General features: G+C 37.9%; 2 protein-coding genes and 2 non-coding genes across 7 annotated transcripts in view; all 4 read left to right on the top strand.

Moving 5' to 3' along the window:
- LOC122326002 (collagen alpha-1(XXIII) chain) overlaps positions 1-15,399 on the top strand; it is a 78,122-nt gene extending 62,723 nt beyond the window's left edge. The window contains exons 8-31 of the mRNA XM_043220676.1: positions 2,200-2,226; positions 2,352-2,377; positions 2,871-2,877; positions 4,075-4,134; positions 4,950-5,066; positions 9,042-9,068; positions 9,153-9,179; positions 9,667-9,720; positions 9,797-9,859; positions 9,999-10,034; positions 10,120-10,185; positions 10,279-10,314; positions 10,407-10,451; positions 10,526-10,615; positions 10,700-10,753; positions 10,836-10,892; positions 10,993-11,019; positions 11,095-11,163; positions 11,241-11,303; positions 11,400-11,426; positions 11,499-11,552; positions 11,711-11,797; positions 14,338-14,376; positions 14,481-15,399. Coding sequence (XP_043076611.1) covers positions 2,200-2,226; positions 2,352-2,377; positions 2,871-2,877; positions 4,075-4,134; positions 4,950-5,066; positions 9,042-9,068; positions 9,153-9,179; positions 9,667-9,720; positions 9,797-9,859; positions 9,999-10,034; positions 10,120-10,185; positions 10,279-10,314; positions 10,407-10,451; positions 10,526-10,615; positions 10,700-10,753; positions 10,836-10,892; positions 10,993-11,019; positions 11,095-11,163; positions 11,241-11,303; positions 11,400-11,426; positions 11,499-11,552; positions 11,711-11,797; positions 14,338-14,376; positions 14,481-14,507 — 1,185 coding nt within the window. The 3' untranslated portion in view covers positions 14,508-15,399. The remainder of the gene's footprint in view (positions 1-2,199; positions 2,227-2,351; positions 2,378-2,870; positions 2,878-4,074; positions 4,135-4,949; positions 5,067-9,041; positions 9,069-9,152; positions 9,180-9,666; positions 9,721-9,796; positions 9,860-9,998; positions 10,035-10,119; positions 10,186-10,278; positions 10,315-10,406; positions 10,452-10,525; positions 10,616-10,699; positions 10,754-10,835; positions 10,893-10,992; positions 11,020-11,094; positions 11,164-11,240; positions 11,304-11,399; positions 11,427-11,498; positions 11,553-11,710; positions 11,798-14,337; positions 14,377-14,480) is intronic.
- Positions 15,400-15,862: 463 nt separating this feature from the next.
- On the top strand, positions 15,863-15,935 carry trnav-cac. The gene has a single exon. It is a non-coding gene; the product is annotated as a tRNA-Val (tRNA).
- A 419-nt stretch (positions 15,936-16,354) lies between these two features.
- Positions 16,355-16,427, top strand: trnav-aac. The gene has a single exon. It is a non-coding gene; the product is annotated as a tRNA-Val (tRNA).
- Positions 16,428-17,141: 714 nt separating this feature from the next.
- Positions 17,142-22,794, top strand: mat2b (methionine adenosyltransferase II, beta). 4 transcript variants are annotated; one of them, XM_043222025.1, is made up of 7 exons: positions 17,142-17,239; positions 19,867-20,061; positions 20,175-20,289; positions 20,367-20,513; positions 21,482-21,675; positions 21,847-21,960; positions 22,170-22,794. In XM_043222025.1, the coding sequence occupies exons 1-7, from the start codon at positions 17,210-17,212 to the stop codon at positions 22,344-22,346; spliced, it is 972 nt and encodes a 323-aa protein (XP_043077960.1). In that variant the 5' UTR covers positions 17,142-17,209; the 3' UTR covers positions 22,347-22,794. The 4 variants fall into 4 exon arrangements, with proteins under 4 accessions (XP_043077960.1, XP_043077959.1, XP_043077958.1 ...); XM_043222024.1 differs by having other exon boundaries at positions 21,479-21,675; XM_043222023.1 differs by lacking the exon at positions 17,142-17,239 and adding an exon at positions 17,346-18,018.
- Positions 22,795-23,129: the final 335 nt, after the last annotated feature.

Below are 23,129 nucleotides of genomic sequence, written 5' to 3'. Positions count from 1 at the left end.
CACCTCCTGGTTTATACAGCACAGGTATACTCACCTCAATCATAAGAGTGTGAATCTGTAAAATAGTTTTAGATCTTATTCCTCAGTTTACTTCAGGGGCTGTTTGCAAGTAAAAACGGTAGTTGTGGTAAAAATCTGCATCAAGTTACAATTTACATGCTACATAATAAACTAAACTGAAATTTATGTAACACTTTATTCCGATAGTCCACTGTAGACATCCTACCAAGAGTAAGTAACTATGCAACTACATATCAACAAGCAGTCATAAGAGTATTAGTAGACTGTCTGCATAATATCTTCTAACACTTAATTTTGATTAGTCCACAACATACAACATACTGACGATTAGAAAATTTATAAGTATGTAAACTTATTCGACTAACCCTAAACCTACCCTAACAGACTACTCTGAGAGTTAGTAGACATGATATTGCAAATTAATGATAATTAATGATAATTAGTCGATATGTATTTACAAAGTTACTTATAGTTAGCAGAATGTCTAAAACTGACTATCAAAATAAAGTGTAACCAAAACATAACCTTAATTTGAAGGCTGCTCATGGATCAGTAAAATTTTTTGCAAATACACATTACAGATGTCTTGTGACTTAGTAGAGTTGTGCCTTAAGAACAATACTGATGCAACAAAAATGAAAGGGATACTACAGCCAATTTAAATACTGGCATCATTGTTAGTCCAAACCAATAAGACATACTTTTAAAAAACTTTGGAAAGCAAACAACAGTGGAGACCACTAACTTTAATTAAAAAAAATGTCCTACAGTTTTCGAACAACATAAGGATAAGTAAACTATGAGAGAATTTTGGGTGGAGCAACCTATAAGTACAGAGTTAGCTACAAATGTACTAGTAGTTACTAAGACCCCAATTGTGCACCTTATGTCTCAAATTCAGTAAAAATGTCTGGTGCAACCCTGTCTCTGGTCTTATGCTCGTGTATGTTTACATGGAGGAGGTCAGCTGGGGCTCAGTGTCACCGTGTGGGAGAAATGAAGTGGTTGATGCCTCTTTTAAAACCCATTTGAAGGGTAAACATTTCAGCAATAAATTTCTCAGAACTGCATACATGTTGGGTAAAGCACATCAGTGGAACACCAGCAGCTTTTGCCAGTTACGTCAAAGTTTAGAGTCACCAGTTTAAAATCACACTCAAGAGGATGAATGTTTTCTTGTTAAAAGTAGAAGGGCACTTAAATTGAGTGTTTACTTGAAGGACCATTGAAGATTAAAGAAAGAGGGGTGTGTTTTGACTGGCACACATCAAGAAGAAGATTCGCATAAACATCTTTATGTAACAGGAGAGATGTACAACATCTCAACCTTATGTAAATGTGTTTTGTCATTATCATCTAGTGTAGATTCTCCATCATAATCAAAGCATCAGAAGATGAAAACAAGGGATTTGTCCAGTGTAATCATTGTCCAACAGTAATCTATTAAATATTTCATGGCATATCATGGCGATCTATAACTATAAAACCTTAGTCCGCTTTACAAATAAAAAAAAACGGTGACAAAAAACTCCAAGATTCCTGCTCTACCATTTTGTAGCCCACAAATCCATGTTTTGATTTCAAGTCAACATTAAGAGTACTTGGGACAAGACTCCCATGTTTAACATTCTTTAAAAATACCACAACACCACTGCTTACTGCTTACTGCTTACTGCTTACTGCGATGAAGCTCAGACTTGATGAAGCTCAGAAACAGCACACAAAATTACAGCATTCAAGGAGCTGCAGTGAACACAACACCACAGTGCACGATGGAACTGTGATAATCAGAATCGTGTTGTTTTTGTGGTCTTAAGCAAAGTTTCCTGCGTGGACCGCTAAGCAGACTAAAACCAGAATAATATCATACGTTCCCACAAACCAGCTGTCCACTCATGAAATAAGAGCTCTTGTGTAAAATCATATGCAGGAGTCTTTGCTGTCATCAGGAATGGAATGTCATAACATTGTTTTATTTTTACTTTTCTATATCTTTCTTTTCATATTTTGTGATGTATTGGTTTTCATTTACTCAATCATTCATTCAAACACTCAAGATTTAACCACTAAAACATCTGCCAGTCATTTCTGAGGGTGTAAGAGGTGTAACTTGTGGTTTGCAATGGAAATAGCCTGCATTGTTAAGAGCAATTTTTAATCTGTCACTTCTTTTGCCAGGGAATGCCAGGACTAAAAGGAGATAAGGTATATCCAACCCACAATACATTCCAGCATGATAAATGTGCAATTTATGGAGCCATCAAGGCATGATAGTTTTGATTTGAAGAAACTTATTCACGAGAATAAGCTAAGAGTTGCTCTCTTCACAGGGTGATCAGGAGACATGGGTCCCAGGGTGAGTGTCACAAACATCTTTTATTACACTCAGTCAGAAGTCTTAGTTTACAGAGATTGCACTGATCTGAGGATGCCCTTGACCTGGAAGTCAGTTATAAAGCCATTTCCTTCCAGATGGCAGGGTTTGGTTGCTAGCAGTTTTACATTATTATGTTGATAGACATAAAATCTTTATCTGTTGAACTAATTCAAATTACAACCTCAATATGGTATCCATCACTGTACCCCTGCGTCCATCAAGACAGTTTTCTCCTGATACATGGGGAAAAACTGTGAGCCTTGACAAATCAGGAATTCGTCAGTGCAGATCGCACCACTTTTCTATCTATATCTACTTGAACTATCATTTAAATCATTTGGCTCCCTATGCTTCTTTTCCACCATACCTCATGACCATTCAGCACAATTAGAAACATGTGCTTTGGCTGCTCTTTCTTTATGTTAAGAACATGTGTTGTATGCGCTACACTGTTTTTGCTTTACGCCATCAGTCTGACAGTAGAAAAATGAACCAAATCATTGAGAGTGGTGACATGAGCAGTCAGGAAAAGGAAAACAGCCTCTCCCATGGGCTGTGTTCCTCTTTTTTGTGTGAATGTAAGAGCCAAATTAGCGCTTTCTCAACTGCATTGAAGCAGGAGGAGTATGACCCTTTGGAATCCATTAAAGATCTCATGGGACAAGGGCCCCTTGACCTGGAAGTCGATTAAAGCCATGTTTCCTTCCAGATGGCAGGACTTGAGTTTGTAGTGCAGGTGGATAGTTGACCTTATGCTTACTCCTGACTTGTGACTTTTGCCCTTTGCCCAGACATAGAAGAAGCATATCAGACTCACAAAGTAGTCTTTGTAGCATCTGAGGCAGCCAAGAAGAATGTTTTGCTGAGTCGTATACAGGGTTGTGCGCCATTCAGAACTGAGGTCCCAGTTTGTTTCCTGAATTTGAAATGTGTAACTCAAAGTACTCACGTAACTTTACATTTCAGACAAGGAGAGTTTGTCAAGAGTAAATCTACATGTTGACTAGACAAGCACTGTTCTGGGAGAAAAGGTTTAAAAGGAAGATTGAGGGTTTATATGCCTTACAGATCATATCAACTTTAACATCCAGAATATCCCTAAAAACCATCTAGCAACAACCCAGAACACCAGAGCAACAAACTAAAAACTGCATGGTAATATATTGGTAACCATGAAGCTTGCATGGACAAGCACCCATTTTCTGATGACTAAATAGAAATGTAGCTTAGGCATGCTGTGCTTGTTCTCTACGGCTTTTCAGTACTGCTCCTGCAGAGTAGGTTTTTGTGCACAAACTCCCTTGACGATCTATGACAAAGAAATGTCATGAAAAAAGTTTCTCCTGGAAAAAAAGTAGTCTTTCTTTGTGAATCTGTTGCAGACCTATCTAACCGCAACTCTAAACATAAACCTCATTGCCATGTGCTCCCATTGAAAGTTAATCATATCCAGAAGGTGTATTTGGGCTTGGCTTCTTAAAACAAAAGAATAGCCAGAATAACTCTCACAGGATTCAATTTCAAGTTGAAGCTCGATTCTGCACAGAAGTACAATATAAGATGTCATCACCCGCCGTTAAATGTATCGTAACAATGTCATTCTCCGAATCATCTCCCTTTCTCCCTTATGTCATTTCCTGCCTCCGTTTTCTTCTATATGACCTCTGACCTCCCAGGGACCACCGGCCTACGCTGCCTCTGCAGGCCTGCTCAGTAATCAGATTCTCACGGTTAAGGTTTGTCCTTCCCAGCCTATCATCCTTTGTGCTTGTTCACAAACATCTGTGCCTCATACCTTATTTTACTTCACTTTGTTTTTTCACTTCTCCTTTGTTCCCACAACCCTTTACGCTGAGGGAAGATGGTGCAAGCTGAATCTGTTTCTCCAGCTGTGATTACTGGCATCGCTGCTTTCTTTCTTATTCACTCTGTCCATCTTTTTCACTATTTGTCCATCTGTCCTCTGCTGTTAGATGGTCTTCCCTCGCTATGAGCATGGCTTTCTCTCAGCTACAGTTGACCACCACACTTTTCACAGGCGCCTTCTAAAGGTAGAGCTGGACTTGCATGCATGCATGCTGCTTTTCTCATTTTTTCAATTTCTTCTGTGTGTCCTTGGCCTCAATTAGCTCATCTGGCAGTTTACAATGTTGTGTTGCATGCCTGTTTTGAATTTCAAAGAGAGGATAATTGTTGTGTTTATTGACAAAAGAGACGAAAACATGTTTGCCAGACCACAGCAAATAATCAAGCCAAAATAACTTTTTGCCTTTTTTAGCCGTAAAAGTGTCTCGAATTATTTTAATATGTTAATCAAGAAACGTTTTTGTGAGGAACAGACATTTCTTCCTACATAGCTGCTCCTTGATGCTTCAGTCCCAGAAGCATTTTAGCATTTGCCGCAACCAAACTCAGCATCAGTGCAGACAAAATGAATATTAAACATGGTTTGTACAATCTAAGTAGGCAAAGTACCTATTCGAGATCAGAAACCACAGTGAAAGTCTTTTCAAAGAAAATACTTAAATACTTGTTCTCTCTCTGTCTTTAGGGAGATCAAGGTCAGACTGGGCCTCCAGGTCCCCCAGGACCTCCAGGAACACCTGGTCCCAGAGGGCCTCCAGGAAACACAGGCAGAGATGGACCACAGGGCCACCCAGGAGAGCCGGTGAGACACTTGCATTCTATCTCACATGGCCTCTAGTGCCTGTGTCTGTACTGAGCTCACTCGTTCTACAGCTGTTGTGACTCACATATGAGTCACACTGTGCTGAAGACCCCGCTCAGAAGACCAGGTGCAGCTTCTCACTGAGCTGAACCCTGTGCTCAGTGTTGGGTTCAGATATACTGCATTTGCTTCTACATTTGTTTTCTTGGCAGATGCTTCCATATCACTGACTTAAATGCATAGATTGTTTAAGACTTTTTCAAGTGCGATGGTTGCTATTTGTTCAAAATTACTAAAGTGTATTGATATTGCACTGCTTTGTGGTAAGTTCTTGGTGATTCCTTGGATGAAAAGGCTGTTAAACACCAAGTCATCGCTAATGTTGACTCCACTTTTGCATGTGTTCTGCATTACTGGCCCTAGTAGGATCACTGTCAGCGGCTCTTCAACTCATTGAGCATGTTGAATTGGTGGGACAGATTACTTTTATTGGCTGTTCAATAGGGCTGGTCCAAATACTAGTTTTAAAGCTTTGTTAGTAATCAACATGGAATATTCAAAGCTTTGGGGGGAGGGGCTCTCTAATAAAGGCAGGAATCGCTGTGTGTCTGTCCTTTTGCATTTTTATCGTCAAGAACCGTTCATTCAATCAACTTAATGCATGGTGGGTTTGTTGATGCGGACCCAAGGGAGTGTTGCATTTTAAAGGTCCCATGGCATGAAAATTTCACTTTACGTGTCTATCTAGTCAGCAGTTTCAGCAGGCAACAAATTTTACAGCTACGTTATTATTCCAGCTACCGTTACAACTAGTCACTAGTCAGCTAATCACAACAATAAATATACACTAACACATGATTACATATAAATCATCAGTTTATTGCTTTACACACATGCACACAAACATTATTTCATGATCAACGTAGTTGTGAGATGCAATAAAACCTGTAAACCAAAAGAGTATATAATTTAACCTTTTTGGATAAGAAGTGTGCAAACTCAAGCATTTTTGACACTCATTTCTTTCCAAGATGCACGTTTTGTTGTGTTTCACCACAGCTGTCATCGTTTTTTTGACAGGCAGTGTTCCGACCCATTTTAAAGAGTGAGGTGCAAATAAGACGTTTTAACGGGATTCCAGCCACAGTCAACAGATGAACAAACGAACATACAAATTTTAAGGTATTTATTGGGTTAACAAGTAAAATTAATATATAGAAGGAGCATTGATTTCAGAGAGACCCAAGGCCAAAATAATAAACCAAAAGAGCCTAATAAAATAAAAACATAACGACAAGGGAGGTAGATGGTCTGTTGGCTGTGGTGGAATCTGGAGCTCATCACGCCATAACCACAAACGCCGAAGTGAGCTCGCCATGTTTTGGGAGCGCCGCCCTTTTAAAGACGCCCCCATCAGGATTCGCCCAATCACGTCCCTCGAAGAACAGCCAATCCCTGCACACATACATTCAAAATACACAAACCCTGACGCCAGTTACCGTAACAGGCAGTACCATTGGGTATATATGATCATATTTCTAATTTGAGGCTTACATCGATTCTGGCACCCAACATCACAAGAAGATGATATTTTAAAGCTCCTTATGTAGCTGAATATGCATTGTTTTGAAAAACCCTTTGTCTTGTATCCAGCTAGCACTGACATAATTGTGAAGATGTTAAATTTGATTGGCCTGGTTGTGCGTCACTCAGAGAAAACAGGCCAATCACAAGAGATACTGATGAATAGTAATTAAACAGACCAAAATCGACCTGGTTTTGGCAGATCTCCTGAGAAAGGAGCTGTGAAAACATATTGACATGGTTTTTGTTACTTACACCACAAATATATTCTATATATTCTTAAGGACATCAACACCTAAAATGAAACTCTAAAAGGTGAATGACATGGGACCTTTAATAAACTACAGAATAGCATGAGACTGAAGTGATGCACTCAAGAATTGGAATTTTATTTTACAAATTTCTAATAGATTAATTATATAATTAATTATATTTAATCAGGTCTTGAATTTGTGTCTATATCGCATAGTTTTACTTATTTCCGCAGCTAAATTATATTGAATATGTAGGTAAAATGTGTAAAATAAACCACACAAAATATCAGATTAAATCAGTCATTTGAAAACAGCATGAGTGATTTGACTGTACTGTATCTTCTCTCTATCACTCTCTAAATTAAGTACCTTTTCTGCTCTACAGGAGCTTTTGCAAGACTATAAGACTTTTGCTGGAATCTCAGGGACAGTTGACAGAACTGAATGTAGACAGAACGTTCACATAACGTTTGCATATTTTGCATGCCTTTTTTTGCAAGTTTGTTATTCTAAACGTAGATGTGTGGCAAACATTCTCATAATAGTAGCTTTTTTAATTAAATATATGCAAGCTATAGGTCAGCGCAAATGTTTTTCATTGGCGAGTGGTCTGTTGCTGGTGCAGATGTTCAGCCAGTTGGACAAGTTGAGAACTGTTTCGCAGGGGATGCCAAGTGTTCAGAAAAAATAAAAAACATTCGAATGCCAACCCACCAAACAATAATTGAATAATTGAATATTCTGGTCCAGCCCTACTGTTCAAGGCCTTAAAGTACAAAGCACACACCCACAATTTTCTTTAATATTTCTTACAGCCTGTTTACCTCATGCCAGTCAATGGCTACTTAAAATCATCAATCATACAAAACCTCAACATGCTGTTCTCAGTAATGCATTATATAACAGTCAGTGAGGTGGGATACTCAGTGATTGAGCGTTCAGCTTCAGAGTATGTTACTCTGATGGTTTATGCATTTGTAGTAAATTCCCAATGTTTTCCTAAGCAAGTTTATCCCAACATATGTTCAGCACTTTATTTCCTTTTCAGGCTACCATCTAATCCAAATAAAGAATTGTGCAATGATGAAGGGCAAAAATTCTCACCCGGCACTCTCCCTCATATTGGGAGCAGATGTTCTGGGGTCAAGAAGCTCAAAGGCCATTTCCTGTTATTGTATCCCAAATTATGTTTATATATGCCTAAGTGAAACCACCTCATTAGGCCTGATGCTGTGCCTTTGTCTTTCTCAGAAGTGCTGTAGAACATGACAAAAAAGTCACAGCACTGTTCCTGATGCACACACACACACGCACACACTAAGTCATTTACACTATCTGACACAGCTGCGTTTAAAATTGAACTGGAGGTTAAGTGCTGGGCGTCCGGTCAGAGGAGAACTGACCCCAACTGAGTCTGGTTTCTCCCAAGGTTTTTTTTTCTCCATTCTATATGCATGGGGTTTTGTTTCCTTGCCGCTGTCGCCTCTGGCTTGCTTGGTTGGGGACACTTAACTTCTAGTGACTATCGTTGAATTGACTACAGAGACCGTCTCTGCATTTAATAAGAAATTGGTCACTCTCGTCACTATATATCCCTGTCATTATACTGTACAGTGCTTTGATGCAACCTGTGTTGTTAAAAGCGCTATATAAATAAAAATGATTGATTGATTGATTGGGGCACATTTCAAGACATGTTTTTGTTGAGTGTCTATAGGAATACATGAAGACATACAAATTAATTTGATTTTAGGCAAGTGTTTTTATGCAATATTTCTTCTGTTAAATGTAGCTGACTTGAATACATCCTTGGAAGGTTACAGGATGTTTTCCAGAACAGAAATAGATGTTTAAAAGGCCATTGTGTGGTTGTTTACTGTTGTTTTGGTGTGTTCCAAAGTTACACTCCCATTAGCTGAATAACCGTCTGCGTTTAGAGAAAAAAACCTGTGAGCTGCTGTCTGTATCAAGGAATTTGGACACATTTGGATTATTTTCATTTGTTCTTCACTGATTTGAAGTAGAAAAGTAGATGCAAGCAGTTACACTATACATCATAGATCTAAAAAGGTCTAGCATTTAGTGGGCAGTCAAAATGCTTCTTTAAATATGACTAATTTTTGCTATTTTAAAACAGGGTCCTCCTGGAAAAGATGGAAATGAGGTAGAACTTCATAATTTTTCCTCCTTTTTATATGAACTCATTTTTTTATTATTGATCTATAACTTAATGGAATTTACCCCACAGGGACCAAGAGGGCCAACTGGCATGCAGGTATCAAATTCAAATTCAAATTTTATTTGTCACATACACATACATAGTACATGGTACAACATGCAGTGAAATGTTTTTTATATATAAAGAAGAAGTGTACAAAGTATAAAAAATAAAAAAATAAAATAAAGAATAAAATATAAAGTATAAAGTATAAAATATAAAGTGTAAAGTGGCTGTGTGAATGTCCAATGTAAAGTGACTAGTGCAATATTTTCCTGTGTAATTGTCTATTAATTATATACATTTGTATATACATTTCTACATTTGTATATACATTGTATATACATTTGTCTATTAAAAAATGTGAATCTCATAAGTGGTTAAATATTTTGGACAAATGCATGAAAGTAGTATTAACATTAAAATAACCAAAGCATGATAGATACTTGTAAAATACATGGATGTACATTTAATATTCACTACTGCTTAATTTTACTGCACAATATTTGCCTAAAAAAAATAATATACTTTGTTTTTTATTAAGGGAATGAATGGTGTCAACGGCATGCCTGGCCCACAGGGCCCTGCAGGGGACAAGGTTAGATTTTCACCCCTTTTCTGTTTTCATACACACAAAGACAATCTTCATTTTAATGTGGTTGTTTGGAATATAGGGTGATAAGGGTGCTCCAGGTACTGAAGGGAAGAGAGGGACTGATGGATCCCCTGGCATGAAGGTGAGCTGTCTGTTGAGAAACTCTCAGTTATAATAAGAAGATGAAGTTATAGTGTTTATCAGATCGATGTAGTTTCATTTAGATCTGTTTACTGAGTAAGTGCACTAAGTGAAACAATACAATACTCCTGACTCTTTAGGGTGAAAAGGGGGATGGTGGAGAACCAGGAGCCCAGGTGAATATTTAACAAAGTCTTTTTTTCGTTACATACTTGAACTTCTTAGATGCTTGACGGTCATTTCCATCTGTCTCTCTCTCAGGGAGAGAAAGGAGCTACTGGCTTCATAGAAAATGCTGATCTAGATGTTAGACTCAAAGCTCTACAGGTACATTTCAGCTAGAAAATGGCACTGGTGTAAAGACCCTTCTGTTATCTTCAGTAATTGGTTTTTGTATTGATATTTTCTTTGTACCAATAGGGGCCTCCAGGACCTCCAGGAGCGCAAGGGCCAAAAGTATGTTTTCATTGAACTGCATGGTCATACACCAGTTGCTATTGCTGGGACACATAACATTCAGATATATCTCAAATATGTCTTTGTAACAGGGGGAAACTGGCTTACCTGGGGCACCAGGATCTGAAGGAAAGCAGGTTTGTTCATATACAGTCTGATTATGCTTAGTTATACAAGTGTACTGCATTAAATAACTTGATGTTTTATCCAGGGCCATAAGGGAGAGAGAGGTGATACGGGAGAGCCTGGAATGGCAGGAGTAAAGGGAGAAAAGGGGGAGATTGGACTGATAGGGCCTATAGTGAGTATTACCATCATATAACATGCCATGTTTCTTACAAACTTATTGGGTAGTGATAAATGTTGATTTGTCATGGCATTTTAGGGTGAAGCTGGGCAAAAGGGAGATAAAGGAGACTCTAGACTTGAGGACAATCTGGTGAGTTTAAAACACTTATATGAAGAGCGTACGTAATCCAGATGTAATTTAATTTGATTGATCTTTAATAACTCACTTGTAGGCCCAGATTATTTCTTTGCCCGGCCCACCAGGGCCACCTGGACCACCTGGGCCTGCCGTAAGGAATACAGATTAATACTTCCTAACTAGATTTTTGATAAAATAAAAATATTTGTTAGGGAAAGCTAAGCATGCTAAACTTTTTTCCCCCATTTCAGGGATATCATGGATTGCCTGGACCCAAGGTGAGACTGGAAAGCGCTGTTGAAATTTAATGTTCATAAAAGATGAAATCTAACATCAATTGAAATATAAAACAGGGAGAGCCTGGTGAAGCAGTTAAAGGAGAAAAGGGTGATGCTGGAGAGAAAGGTCCACCCGGGCAGAGGGTACGTATTGGTGCAAAAAACAATATGCAGAAACCAAATTAAGAATGGGTTGATACAATTCTGCCGCTTGTGCGTAGGGTCTTCAAGGCTTTCCAGGGTCTAATGGCTTGGTAGGCCTTCCAGGTGCAAAAGGTGAAAAGGTCAGTGTTTTGTACACCTTAAACGACAAGACCTAAAATGACTACAAATAATCTGTTAATGTTGTTTTTCTTTTGCCGCTGTGGTTTGTGTTCAAGGGGAAACAAGGTGAACCAGGTTTAGATGTAAGTAATCATTATGCTGTTAGTTATGTAAGCATATGAAGTCATATCCTGAACTTGGCTCTGCTGTGATAGGGTTTCCCAGGTCTTCAAGGAGAAAAGGGGGACAGAGGAGACAAGGGGGAGAAGGTAAATGATTTTTTGTGTTTAATACTGCATATGGTATATTATTGCTATATTTAAACTCAATTCTTAATTCTGTATGAGTACAATCTGACCACATTTTTTCAAAACAGTTACATTTTACAATACCACTCTTATGTGTTGTTCTTTATTTCAATATGCAGGGTGAAAGAGGATCAATAGGAAAAAAAGGTTTAAAAGGGCAGAAAGGAGAGCAAGGACCTCCAGGGCTTGATCAGCCTTGTCCTGTGGTATGTCATGAAACAATGTTGTTGCAATATTCTTTTTTTATCCCTTCAATGCAAGTACTGTATATGGCTCTATGTGCATGTATTGAAAAAATGTACTACAATTAAAATTTGACATAGATGGGTTTTGACTGACAGGACACCAGTGGGTTTAGAGAACATGGTGGAGAGGCAGGGGCTCCATCAGATGCCCCCTGCCCTTTGGTACAGTATTGTTTTGTGTGTGTGTGTTCCCATATCATTTTGTTAGTTTCCATCCTGGTGCTTGGGTGTTCCCTTGTCCACAACCATGAGATCTGACTCTCAGCATAGACCAGTGCTTCTAAAAAAATTATAATTTTTAACAATGCAAAGTTTGCCCCATATGCTCAAATAAATTCAAACCAGCAAATGTATAGTTAAAAGTATAGTTCACCTTCAGTTGTTGGTCCTCATTAAGTTCCATAATATGTGGAAAAAAGCCATGTAAAGCCTGCAATACACTACACGATTTTTGCCTCATTTTTAGTCTGAACAAGATGACGCTAGTTGAGGAAAGTCAGAGCAAGTCTGCAGATTAAAGCTGACAGATTCCACAGAAAATCAGGTAGTGTATGATGGTCACAGACCAGCTTTAGGCTTTGAATCCATCCAGTCGGAGATTATCAAACATGCTTGATATTTGCAGCCCATTTTTGAACTCGTTCAAGGCACACGCTTCTGTGTGAGTTTGTTGTTTATATTGTAGAAAACTCTTGACTGAAATATCCACAACATATAAGAGAGCATGGTTTATCAGATGCATGTGAAATATGTGTTCATTACTGTAGTAACAGTAGACGCCTGATTCACTGTTTCACAATCAAACCATCAATGTACAAACAAAGGTCAAGTCCTGATAAGGAGAAAACTAATTTTATGTTGAGATCATGAGAAAATTACGTCAAAATCATATGTTTTATTTTTAAAATTACATTTAAAATAAAACATATGATCGATATCTCTAACTCCAATGTTAGTATATTAAATCTATGCCTTTCCCAATGAGAATATAGGTCACATGAAAGAAATAATCATACCCACCTGTCTGTGTGATCGTGTTCATTTGAGCTATAGTGACAATGTGAGCATGTGCTGTGGTTCACATTCAGACTAATGGCGTGTTTCCACTACAGTCCCAAATCTGCTCTCAGCGCCGCTGGCAACCCAACAACGCCACTGCTTTGGGGCAGAGCATGCCTCTACAAATCTTTGTTAACACTTTAGAACAGGTGACACTTGTTACTATTAACTATTAACTACTACTTTTCCCTCAATAAATTCTTCATTTGCTGATAGTTAATTAGTAAGGTAGTCATTAAGTTTAGGTATAAGGTAGGATTAGGGATGTAGAATAAGGCATTAATTAGAACTAATAAATGGTTAATATTAGTGGAAACGCACTGTTAGCCAAATGTGTCTCTCTGTGGGTTAAGCCATAAGTATTCTTCGTTTTTTTTAAACATACACAATGGTTTGCTTACAGTGGGCATGATGCAGCTTTCATCACCAGAACAGAACAACCATACTGGACTCGTATCACGCAATTTTTGCAACCGCAAACGCTTAGGTCACTGAATATGTTTTGTACTAATCATTTGGGCCACTGTCTTTTGGAAGAATATAGAGCAGACACTGGACAAATGTAAGCTTTTTATTTGTACAAAACAAGCAAACAAACAAAACAAAAAAGTATACTTTGGGCTTTAGTATGATTTCAGTCCATACTATAATCATTGGTGGCATTTTTCAACTGTGAGCATGTGTGCTGCACACATTATGAAAAGTGAAGCCAAAATGTTTCAAAATGTTGAAGATGTAAGTAGTAACTAGCAATTCATTACCTTTTAAGAGTAACTTACCCAACACTGAATAGGATGTGAGAAAAACTAAAAAAAATGGTTTCCAAAGATGTTTGATGTCATTTTAGGTATTGTTGTCATGCTGTTGTATGTTCAAGTGTTCATTCTTCCAATACGTTTGCTTCTAGTTAGTTATTTAAATGCTATAGAAACAGGTGTGTGATTCTGATTCTGTGACTGGGTCTGTGGGACTTTGATACGGATACCGCAAAGGGTCCAAATTATGTAATTTTCACAAGATGAAGCTGAGATGTTTTGGCTTCACTTTTCTATAGTCCAAGGGCTCTAGACTTCTTCCCACTGGTCACGCTGATGCCTCTTGATCAGTTAGATGCACCAGTACACGATTTGTTATTAATTTATTTATTTTTGCTACAACATGGGATTAATACATGCTAATAATAGGTTCTCCGTTATCATAGTTTATAGTTATATGCTAACAGAGGTAGGATTACAGGTGATTAAAGACATCTAAAGCCAAAATGTTTGTAGATATTAAGGAAACATTTTACTGACTGTTTCTCTGAAAAGCAATGCCGTAGCTCTCTTTCACGTGACTCCTGCTGTAGTCTAGAGCCCTGAGTCCATGTTAGCCCCTCTATCCTCCTCATTTCATCAGTAAAAGTTCTTGGATATCACTGATTACCTTCTCTTCATTTGCAGGGGCGTGATGGGCTGCCCATACCAGGATGCTGGCATAAGGTATAATTATATATGTGATGTGGAGAAACTACGAGTCCTGCCTTAATAGCGAGGATATTGCATTATGACTGCAGTAACTGCTTCCTTTTTGTGTCTTCTAACAGTTTTCTCCTATTGCTCTCTTGCAGTAATGACTAACCTGGAGCATGGAGTTTGTACATATTGATATATATTTTGCAAGTAACATTTGCTTTTTCTCCCAATTTTTTTAGTCATTTCTTATTTAATAAATTGGGTTTTCATATGGGAGCCCCTGCAAAATAATGTCTGTATCGCTGCATTAACAAAGAGAGGCTCTCGACTGCCACAATAACAAGTGTAGAAAAGCAATGAAGCGAGCCTCATAGGTGCTGAGACTGTACTGATATTGAGAAGAGACATGAACTCAATGCTTGTGGATGCACAGAGAATGCTGCTGCTGTCCTTAAGGAGAGAACATAACCCTGAACTTTCTAACAGACTGACCACTGTGTCTGCACATGATTACTTCTTCACTGGCTGTCTTGTTTTCCTGGGCGCCATTTGAAACAACCAACCCCATCCGTTCTTCGCTAAATGTTTGCTTTGAAAGGAAGAGGCTTCAGGGCAGGGTGGCAAAGCCAAGCGCCCATCTCAGCCCTAAAGGACACTGAATGGGCTACATGGAGGGATTATGCTTTGCCAGTTCAACTGGATGTTTCCATTGAAAAGGCTGACCTGTACTACAGGGTACGCAATGTGGACGTTGCACTGGATTTGTACTGGTGTGCATATGGACAAATCTGCACTCAGGAAACTCTTTTCACTTGGTCAGTAGGAAAAGGCTTACTGTCTTTTGCTCCATTTCTCACTAAAATATACCAGTGGAGTGGTGGAAAAAGTAACTGATATTATGTAAAGTTTTCATAAGTCTTGTCTGTTTATAAGATCTTTCATAAACTAAAACAACTTTGGACTTTTAGCCTATTCATTGTTTTTGTAGGGTTGTCTGCATCCTCAATGAGCATTGTATGAAGTGTGTGTAAATAAAATTGATCATTTTTACATTTGAGGTCTGGTATGACTTATTGTCTGAATAACTGTTTAGTTGATTTCCCTTCAATATGTTTGTTTAAAGTTTGTAAAATTTGCAATAAGAAATAATAAGAAACTTATTAAGAAAATAATAATTTGTTAATAAGAAACGTTTTAGCACTCTTGTGCTCTGAATGTACTTTACACAAGTACATTAATGCAAATGTTTTAGTCAGTTTGTGCTACCAAATGTGTCCAACTTTGATAAGCAGGTTAAAGTTAGAATGAACACATCAAGAACCAGTATTTGAAGTTAACTCTAGCGCCCCCTTAAATACTAAGCTGTGTTACTGCCAGAGTAATGCATATTCAGAATGTTAATAGATCAATAACTATTGATTTGTGGAACTCTATAGTCCCATCTATTGTGATACTGAATAATGGTATAGTATAGTAGTATATCAGACCATATGCAAAGGCAACAAAACATGTAGTTTCCGTAGTGTAGTGGTTATCACGTTCGCCTCACACGCGAAAGGTCCCCGGTTCGAAACCGGGCGGAAACAACTTTTTTTTTTGTTTTCCCCATAAAAATTCATTCTAAAATGCATTACCTAGCCTTTTGTTTTAATACATACCTTTAATAATATTTAATAGTACAGCACCTATCAAAAAATCTTAAAACATTAAAAATGCTTCACGTTTGTAATTAAGCCTCTTATGTGCACCAAGGCTGTCTTTATGCTCAAAAATACAGTAAAAACACACACAAAAATGTGTGAAATTAAAACAATTTAAATGTTTCTATTGTAATGTATTTTACAATATAATTTACTGATGCGAGGCAACGCAGAATTTACAGAAGCAATTACTTCAGACCTCAGCGTCACCCTAATATATAGTATATATCTTAATATACCGATTGACCCCATTTCTCGTTTTAAGACGCTGAATTTCATTGACTACCCATGACTCCTAGCACAAGGTTTCCGTAGTGTAGTGGTTATCACGTTCGCCTAACACGCGAAAGGTCCCCGGTTCGAAACCGGGCGGAAACAACCTTTTCTTTCCCCTGCTGAGAAGCTGCATTCTGAGGAGAATGTGTAAAACACTTTAAAAGTACAGTTAAATACACAGGCCAAGAAACATGTAAACATACATAATCCTGATACACACACTAAGTCATTTACACTATCTGACACAGCTGCGTTTAGAATTGAACTGGAAGTTAAGTGCTGGGCGTCCGGTCAGAGGAGAACTGACCCCAACTGAGTTTATTTAACTGAGTTTTTTTTCTCCATTCTGTATGGATGGGGTTTTGTTTCCTTGCCGCTGTCGCCTCTGGCTTGCTTTGTTGGGGACACTTAACTTCTAGTGATTATCGTCGAATTGATTATAGAGACCGTCTCTGCATTTAATAACAAATTGTTCTCTCGTCGTTATACATCCCTGTCATTGTATTCTTCTGCTTTATACTGTTCAGTGCTTTGATGCAACCTGTGTTGTTAAAAGCGCTATATAAATAAAAATGATTCATTGACTGATTGACATAATAAATGTTAACCTGTAACATAAATACCAGGTTACTGCTTTTCACCCTATCCCTACCAAAATAAATAAATAAAAATTGAATATCAAGGTTTGTTACTGACCATTTTAAATGGAATAAATCGTGTGTTTTAAAAACAAAGAAAGAACGAAAGAAAATGTCCCTCAGTTGGGACTTCTATATGAACACGGACCAGGACTTTTATACTGAAATTATCCTTGGCACTGCAAATCAAGGACTTCAAAAATACATTTTCATGCTAAAGGCTTCCTACTACACCTGCATCTAAATATGCCTGGCTTTAACTACGGGGATGATCAGGTAAACGTTGCTTGGATTTAATTTAAATGTATGTGATTTCATGTAGCTTCAAAATTTATGTTCAGAGATTTCAGTTGCATCTTTGTATTAAGCTAATAGAGCAGATCATTATATTTTGTGGCATATGGTTTGTTCAAACAATGTTTATATTATACAAATCTGCGTTTCAATGCGAAAACGAAATATAGACGATTTCAAGCTGTTTGAAAACGTTTCGTGCTATTAGCTTTGTGTCGGCTGCTTTGGCTTTATTTTAAGGGACTCCTTCGCATTCTGCCGTTAATCTATTTTAAAGTTTTGTTCCTACGGAGTGTCTCGGCATTTTGTAATTTCCTATTACATAATTACTTGCGAGTATGCCGACGTTTGATATTGATGGTAGTCTTTGATGCTGGGGCATAAAACGGCTGACGTGAACTAAAGCGAAACTCAGCCGCATAGGAACTGCGCAGAAGTACGCAGCTATGATGCGCTAGAACACTTCTCTTTGTTTTGGTCTAAAGCCGCTGTTTACACTGCGAGGATGGCGTAGAGATTCACTAATCTCCAGAACATAAACAGGCGTTAGCGTTACGTGCGTATGTTCTATGAATCATATCGCACACGGGCCTAATTTGACAGCACGAGCCACCCGTTCCAAGAGGGTTTAAGGATTGAGTGGCGCATCAGAAATAGAGGTTTCTCCTCCAGGATATGATAACAGTAGTCACACTGAAATGAGTATCAGAGATAAAGAGCTTAAGATACATTTCAAACCCGGGCACGTTGAGCTTGTTCAGGTAAGCCTGTTGGTCCATTTCTAGAGAAGCACCTCCATGGCATACAAGCCAAAGGAACTTTAATTCAGACGAATCCCTTATAATTTAAGGCAACTCATTCGTTATTATTTTCTGGTTTACTATAAAATGAAACACAAATCGTGTGTTATCGCTTTTTTTTTTTAAATTCAGTTGTGACGAGCGACTGATGAACGCATCTGATGATGGTTCAATTGTTTACCAGCACTTAACTATAATGAATAAGAGTGCCACCTAAAAATGATTCAGTACTTATGATATCTTTCATTTTCGGCTCAACTCTGTGAGACTGGCGTGTATGTAGCGCCATTTGTGCTCTCTGTGGTTTAACACTATAAACCAGTTTCCTTTTTAAGTGTTTAGGTACAAGTCAGTTGTTTTGGAGTTGTCGTAAAATGTGCTCTAAACATATATTAAACGGAAAACCAAATTTCATCCGTACAAATCCAACATCACGTCTGTAAAATGTAATTAAAGCGCATGTCTAGTGCAAAATATCATCTTTGACAACAACGTGTGCAAATGGACTGAACATCTATAAAGACAACTTTCTACAACCAAACAACGAAATGCAAACCCAGCTGTAGTTCCACTAAAAGTTCTCAGGGTGGCGCTTCAGCGACTAAACACCTGAGTGCCGCAGCTTCAGCATCGAGAAATTTCCGCGTGTCAGCTTATGAGTCTGCGGTTTTCAGATGGTTTGCAACCCATGTAATTCACACTTTTCTTCAGCTTCTTTTTTTTGTTTTAGAGGGTTAGTTGCTTGAGGAGGGGCGTTTGCTCACGTTTGAAGGTAGTTTAACGCCAATGTAATTTTCTGAGGCCATTAACACATTGTCTGTATCACAATAAGCTCGGTGAAGAATTATACTCTAACGATCGTATAATACAAACAAAATGACTTGCGTTCTATTACAAGTATAAACCCATCAGTGTATATACTTGTAATGAAGAGCGGAATTTCTTATAATATCAACAGATACACGGCTAATTTCAGTTACCAAGACTTGACAATAACGTATAAGTTACCCCATACAATGAAACAAGTGACTATCCAACATCCGAGGTAAATGTTATAGTCTAGTGTCGTGTACTCCGCTTACAGTCTTAAACTTTTAACTTCAACTTCATTAGTACAGTTCGACGAAAACTAGATACTTAACGTCTCAAGAACGTTGTAATATCTTACCTTTCATCACTTGTTTTGCTGTTTGCAAAGTCGTCACACAAAACCCAATTACTCATCGACACCGGCTTTCCCCATTATTTGTCATTAAACCCGCAAAGGGATATCATCTGCCAATGATGTTGTAGGGGTGTGTCCAGCTTCTGTGAGGGGCGACTCTTATTGGTTTTTAGATTGTCAATTACATCTCGGACTCCATATCCTTCTAGCCAGTATTTAAAATGAATAATAATAAAATAAAACGTCTAATAGACACAACTATCATGTGTGTCATAAAATACATCCAGTGGATACAAGTATCAGTTATTAAGAAAATGCTACTTAATCAGATTGCATCTGTTTTCTTCTACAAACTAGATACAGAAAACATTTGTGTTACATTAATTGATTTTAATATTAAGAAAACATGCCACTCACCCAGATATGTTCACCTGGAAAGCATTGTCTAATACAAAATCGAATAAACATTTTATATATAATATATATAATTAAATATATAATATAAAATGTTTCGCATGTATTCTAAACCATAATCTTCTTAAAGACATGATCTAAAACAAAAATGTTAATTTGAAAATGTGCACATCATATCTCAGGTATGTATGCATACTACTAGGGTATGTTGAGTTGGTTCTGTCATTTAGGATGAAGTCTACACTCCTTACCGGCGCGTGCTTGTGACTGGTGCCACGGGGCTCCTGGGCCGTGCTGTTTACAAAGAGTTCAAGAACAATGATTGGGATGCTTTGGGGTGCGGCTACAACCGCGCACGGCCTTGTTTTCTGAAGTGTAATCTCCTGGATGAAGACGCAGTGCGAGGGGTCATTCAAGGGTTTCAGGTAAGTCATTACCCTAAACCAGTAAGATCACCCACTACTATTCTCCTACCATCTCCTACCGTTTTTCATACTGTACGTGTCAAAAATATTTTTCTTATTTTTTTGAATGTCAGCCTCATGTCATTGTGCACTGTGCTGCTGAGAGGAGGCCAGATGTTGTGGAGCGTCATACTGAAGCAGCCATGAACCTGAATGTGCATGCATGTTCTACTCTGGCCAAAGAAGCAGGTTAGCAGAGTGACATATCTGTGTTAGATGTGGTTAAAAAATTGCTCATTAAAGTTATGCATAATCCTTTTCCACAGTGGGCATCTTCCTCATTTACATCAGCACAGATTACGTTTTTGATGGGCGCAATCCACCCTATGGAGAAAACGATGCCCCCAATCCTTTGAATTTGTATGGGAAGTCCAAGCTAGAGGGTGAAAGGGAGATTCTCAGACACTGCCCAGGTATATTGTTTTTCAATCACCTCTGAAAGGATCGAAATGGTTAGTTAAGCCTTCATTGCAAAATAAACACATTTTACATTTAACAGTATGAGGGAACTATTAATTATAAAGCATTGTCCCAGGATGAATAGTCATTAGTAAGCAGTTTATAGATACATCTATAAATGCCTTGTTTATAAGCATATGAAATGAGAAATGAGATTGAGAAGGCTTAGTTATCTTCCTAACGGAAAAACAAATAAACATTATTATTTTTTGGCATCTTGAAAAGTTATGTATGTGTATTGCATCTCTCTGTGCTGTGGTTAACTTTTCTGTTTGGAAGATAAATGAGCCTTTAAATCTCCTTTGTAAATGCTTTACAAGATATATAAATAGTCCTCACTTTAAATGAGCTCACAAAAATAGACGGCTAGCAACTACTAAATGTTTAAGAACTACCTAAATTAATCGTAAATTAGAGCATTTATTAACATTTACAAATGTTTATTTATATTTATTCATGTTTCCTAAATGATCTTATAAACCACTGACAAGTCCTAAATAACTGGTTTGTATATTTATGCATATATGTAATAGGTATATATTGACTATTTACTAATGCTTTAACAGATGAATCTCTATGCCATCCTTGCAGTGTAAATCATTATCACTAATGATTCGTAGTGTTCAGTTGTTATGAAGTGTTACCAGATTTTTTTTTAATGAGGAGTTTTGAACAGGACTATTAGAATTATACTTATCAATAAACAAACGATTAACCAGATGACAGTAGGCATGTAGTAGATTGTGTACAACAGGTTTTTAAGGCCTATTTCCGGCATTTGCAAATCAAACAGCATAAAGTAAGCTTTACTGCCATTTTATAAAGTTAAGCCCGCCACCACTATATATTACAGCATTAGGAGAGCATAAAATGTATATTCCCTTTTAAAACAACCTCTGTTCCTCATCTATGCACCAAGCAGGTGCAGCTGTACTACGAGTGCCCATTCTGTTTGGAGAGGTGGAGAAGGTTGAAGAGAGTGCAGTGACCGTGTTGTGGGACCGTGTTCAGGAGGGAGCCGAGAGCTGCACCATAGACCACTGTCAGCAACGCTTTCCCACTTACACTAATGACGTGGCACGTGTCTGCCGGAACATGGCCGAGAGAGCCCTTCAGGTGAACCGCTTGATGTCTGCTTTACGCTTTGGGGTCATACTCAGTCCAGGTCAAGGGCTGGATTGAAACAAGTCACTGTGATGTCTCCATGTATGGAATATATGCACGATATATTATCTACTTAAGCTAGTTAAGTCTAGACTTAATACTGTATCTTTCTGTTACCCCCAGGACCCGTCACTGCGTGGAATCTTCCATTATTCTGCCAAAGAGCAGATGACCAAATATGAGATGGCCTGTGCAATAGCAGATGCTTTCAACCTGCCCAGCAGTCATCTAATACCAGTGAGTAAACAAAAAGCTGAAAAGATGCCCTTAATATATCCTCAGCCCTTCCTAAGGTCAATACTGTCTGTACAGTGCATTCATATATGTAGAAAGTGATCCGTTCATGTATTCCGTTCAAGAATTTTTTAACTTCACATCTTTTCTCCTAACTTTGGTTTCGGTAAGCTCCATTTTGGCTCATTAACCTGGTTTAAATATGTGTGTAGATGACAGATCAGCCTACAGGAGCAGGTGCCCAAAGGCCTCAAAATGCACAGTTAGAGTGCTCACGTCTGGAGCTCCTTGGTCTGAGTGCAGAACCCACTCCTTTCAAGACTGCCATCCGGGACAGCCTCTGGCCCTTCCAGCATGACAAACGATGGAGGCAGACTGTCTTTCATTAAGGCGACAACTATACCCCAAACTCCAGAAGAAAACAGGACCGCACTCTTTAAATGTTTAGCGTTTCAATATTTCGCTGAAGTACCAATCCTGTTTCACCGTCTTGAATTAAAACAGTTCCGCGCTTTTTACAAGTTCTGCAGCTTTGTTTGATGTTCAAGTACACATTTATTATAGCCAGCCGGTGTTTCACCTTTAAGTGTTTTTGTGCGAAATGCACTGTGGGTTACAGAGTCAAGCCTTGACTGTATTTTGTGTTTATTTCCTAACTGTATTACTTTATGTAAATGACAAATTGAAGACATAAATGTTTGATAAAAAGAACAGAAGATATCCTAAGTTTCTGATGTTCCCTCTTTTTTCCTTTAAAAAAAAATCTGGTATTTACTTGAGGACAAAACAATGCAATATGAATAAAGCACCAGAAAGGTTAATAAAATCAAACCTTTATTTCTTGTGCATTTGTTTTCTTTTTATTTATCTTTTTATAGTTATATAATAAATTGATACTTTACATAAAGAGTCTCATTTCAGAATAGGTAAAGATACAAACACTTGGATATAGCAGCTGTTTTAGCATGATATTACTTTGTTCCAAAAGCACAGCATCGATATTTTGTGGCTTAAAAGGTATGTCTGTAACCCTCACTGATTATTACAGTATAAACATAATTCTGAAAATGTAAATGATTAGTTTGGTTTTCTCAAATTCCTTAATTGCATAATTTTTGGTATTATTAGCCAATATAAATTCTGTTTGTCTGTACAATTTCTTTTAAATATCC

This window comes from Puntigrus tetrazona, chromosome 21 (genome assembly GCF_018831695.1).
Source record: "Puntigrus tetrazona isolate hp1 chromosome 21, ASM1883169v1, whole genome shotgun sequence".
Lineage (NCBI taxonomy): Eukaryota > Metazoa > Chordata > Actinopteri > Cypriniformes > Cyprinidae > Puntigrus > Puntigrus tetrazona.
Note: the sequence above shows the minus strand (reverse complement) of the source record. Positions and strands in the feature narration are given on the sequence as shown.

What these genes read in the sequence shown, in the direction of transcription:
- mat2b (XM_043222022.1), top strand. Translation starts at nt 17,956, where the DNA reads ATGAGTATCAGAGATAAAGAGCTTAAGATACATTTCAAACCCGGGCAC. An exon ending in TGGCCGAGAGAGCCCTTCAG is followed by an intron (nt 21,676 to 21,846) that starts GTGAACCGCTTG and finishes TGTTACCCCCAG; the next exon opens with GACCCGTCACTGCGTGGAAT. An exon ending in CCAGCAGTCATCTAATACCA is followed by an intron (nt 21,961 to 22,169) that starts GTGAGTAAACAA and finishes ATATGTGTGTAG; the next exon opens with ATGACAGATCAGCCTACAGG.